At 35.5% G+C, this 3,307-nt stretch overlaps 1 protein-coding gene across 1 annotated transcript; it reads left to right on the plus strand.

Annotated features, from left to right (window-relative positions):
* Positions 1-411: 411 nt before the first annotated feature.
* LOC126583390 (transcription factor MYB41-like) lies at positions 412-2,140 on the plus strand. The gene is made up of 3 exons (XM_050247738.1): positions 412-657; positions 781-910; positions 1,019-2,140. Exons 1-3 carry the CDS (start codon positions 525-527, stop codon positions 1,857-1,859), a joined length of 1,104 nt encoding a protein of 367 aa, XP_050103695.1. The 5' UTR covers positions 412-524; the 3' UTR covers positions 1,860-2,140.
* The last annotated feature ends 1,167 nt before the right edge of the window (positions 2,141-3,307 follow it).

Genomic DNA, 3,307 nt, shown 5'->3' on the forward strand with positions numbered 1-3,307 from the left:
CAACCTTACCGTCCAATCCTTTTCATTAGCACTACTTTAACAAACTACAAAATTACGGTTTAATCATGGAGAAAAGCAAAAAGGTCAACCCTTAAAGGCTATAACCCAAAAGCATAGTTTGTATTATTATCACTGTTGTTACTTCTCCGGTGGCACAACTGTATCCAAGTATGATGCTCTTAATTTTACATGTGCTCATTATTTTTTTTCTTTTAATTTTTTTTAACTTAGGCTTTTGACATAACTAAATATTATACACATTGTATTCATATTCCATGTATTGCAGATAAATGGACGTGTCCTGAGGCCGGCGCCAAATCCCTTTGACTTCAAAAATGCTTCTCAAACTTCTTCCCTTCCACTATATAAATGCCTCATCTCTTCCCCTTTGATCAGCGACTTGAGCTACAATCTAATTCCAAAGTCACAAAGTACCTTTTTCTCTCCTAGTAAATACCTTTACAAACTCATCTCTCCACCTCCACATCAAGTTAGATAACAGCACCAGCTGCGCCACTAACAATATGGGTAGAGCACCTTGCTGTGATAAAAATGGACTCAAGAAAGGTCCATGGACAAACGAAGAAGATGCCATGCTCGTCAATTATATTCAGAAGCATGGACCTGGAAATTGGCGAAACCTTCCAAAGAATGCAGGTATATATACACATAGTGCTCATCAAACAGTTTTTTTTTTGTTCCTTTTGTTAATCAACGACTGTAATCTGTGAGATTTGAACTATCAGTTTAATTGATGATTTGTTGTGATAAATTGTATAGGACTGCAGAGATGCGGGAAGAGTTGCCGCCTTAGATGGACTAACTACCTGAGACCAGATATAAAGAGAGGAAGGTTCTCCTTTGAGGAAGAAGAGACTATAATCCAACTACACAGCATTCTTGGAAACAAGTAAGCTTATGTTTAATTGGAATTTAATTTACCATACAAATTGATACATAAACAAGTTATTGAAGTAATTTACATCTGCTGATCAATTTTCTTTTTTCAAAATGTTAGATGGTCAGGTATTGCAGCTCGCTTGCCAGGAAGGACGGACAATGAAATCAAGAACTACTGGAACACTCACATCCGAAAAAGGCTCCTCCGAATGGGAATCGATCCAGTGACTCATGCTCCACGCATCGATCTTCTTGATCTGTCCTCAATTCTCAGCTCATATGTGTGCAACAATCCAGCTGCTGCACTTCTCAATTTATCGAACTTGTTGAATAGTACACAGCAGCAGCAACCACTTGTTAATCCAGAACTGTTGAGGCTAGCAACAAGTCTGCTATCGATCAAACAAGAAAACCCGGAATTGTGTCCCCAAAATTATTCTCCCCTTCAAAACCAGATTTGCAGTTCTCAGGAACAAAATAATCAAGTTCTCCCACCTTTACAATCCAATGATCAGTTCCAAAATCTCATCCAAGGAGGAGACTTTTCTGCTGACATGGCAAAACATCTGATGCAACAGATCAATGTGGAAGGCTATTCGCCAAACATGAACAACTTGAGCTGCCCCCTTTCCCAAGAAAATATAGTCCCTTCGAATTTAAGCAACGATCATCATCAAACAGCTGTTTCCCAACCAAACTATGTGCCTTGCAGTACTACTTCTAGTAGCCCCAATCCTGATTTTCCGGAAAATTCATATTTCCAATCATTAAACTACAACAAGAACCATGATTTCAGCTTCGATTCTGTTATGTCAACGCCTTATTCAAGCCCGACTCTTTTGAATTCATCAGGCACATACATAAACAGCAGCACAGAGGATGAGAAGGAAAGCTACTGCAGCAGCTGGTTAAAGTTTGAAATCCCAGAGAGTACTTTGGACATTAGTGATATCATGTAGAATCTCTTGGTCTCGTAGGCTCAATAATCTTGTACTTTGTGCTTGTAGTTTTTTATGTTCTTGTAGTTGATGTTGATACTGAGATTCTTTTTCATTCTTTTAATTTACAGTTTTCCATTTTTGTACGTACTAAAATAGCACTATCCTATACATCTTAGATATCGATCAAAAGGTAGGGCTTGCATGCGTGTTAATTACTAATTAGGGTTCTTCCATGCACGACGATGAATATTCATGTACATCAAAAGCATATATATAATGTTATCATTTTCTGTGCCAAACCCTTTTTTCAAATTAATCTTATATATAAATATTTGTACTATTTTGATAGTTCATCTATTATATATATTGAGTAATCTTATCTTGTTGGTATGTGTAGGTAGTAGGACCATCAATTACAAAGTTAAATGTATTACAGAGAAGCAAATTACACAGCACTTTTGATTTTTTTTTCTTTGTGCTAAAATATTTGAGAATTTTCTGTATTGTATTCTTCTTCGTATGAGGCCAATTTATATGTGTTAATTATAAGAGAGTATGAAACTATATGATTGTAGCCAAGGTTCTAAACGACGCTAGGCGCTAGTCGGACAGCGGGCAGGAGCCTAGCGTCTAGGCTTCTAGGCAAACTAGGCGGATTTAAGTAAATTTATTATACATCATATAAATAAGTTCCTATATATCCATAATTAAAAAATACATAATTGTATTGAGATACAATAATTGTTAAGTACACTACTACAAAAGGGCCTTATAGTGTCAGTAGGTGGCATCAGTTTAATATAATATAGTGGCGGATAAGACAATTGTAACACTAACTGAACATGACGTCGGATTTACTGTCGCTTATAAGCGTTATAAAATGTCTACGTCGCTTTTAAACGGACGTAAACATTTAATGTCGCTTATAACCGACATATATTTTTATAATTTTTAAATACTAGCGTCGCTTTAAACAAAACAATGTCGCTTTTAAGCGACATAAAGTATGGGTGTCGCTTTTAAGTGACACAAAGTATTGTTTATAAATATTTTAAAGCTTGTGTCAGTTCTGAGCGACATAGATTTTAGTTTTTTTTAATTTTTTGAAACCTGGTGTCAGTTGTAAGCAACGGATTGATGGTCTTTATATACTCTCCCCCGTATTTTCTTCTTCCTAATCTCTTGCATTTTTCTTATTTGCTCTTCCTCTCTTACAAACCCTCCTCGTGTTCTCTCTCCTGGACCTTTCTTATTTGTTCTTCCAACTTCATTTGTTCCTTCTTCACAACAGTAAGTTTTTCTTACTTCTAATATTTTTATTTACAATTCATTTTTGTATGGAATTTATTTGAGCTGCTTGAGTACATATAGAATTGATCGACGACGGAATTCTTCCATAATTCAAGTTTCTATCACTAAATTCTTTCATTTTTAAATCGTATAATACACAAGTTTATTTATTTAAA

Source organism: Malus sylvestris, chromosome 9 (assembly GCF_916048215.2).
Source record: "Malus sylvestris chromosome 9, drMalSylv7.2, whole genome shotgun sequence".
NCBI lineage: Eukaryota > Viridiplantae > Streptophyta > Magnoliopsida > Rosales > Rosaceae > Malus > Malus sylvestris.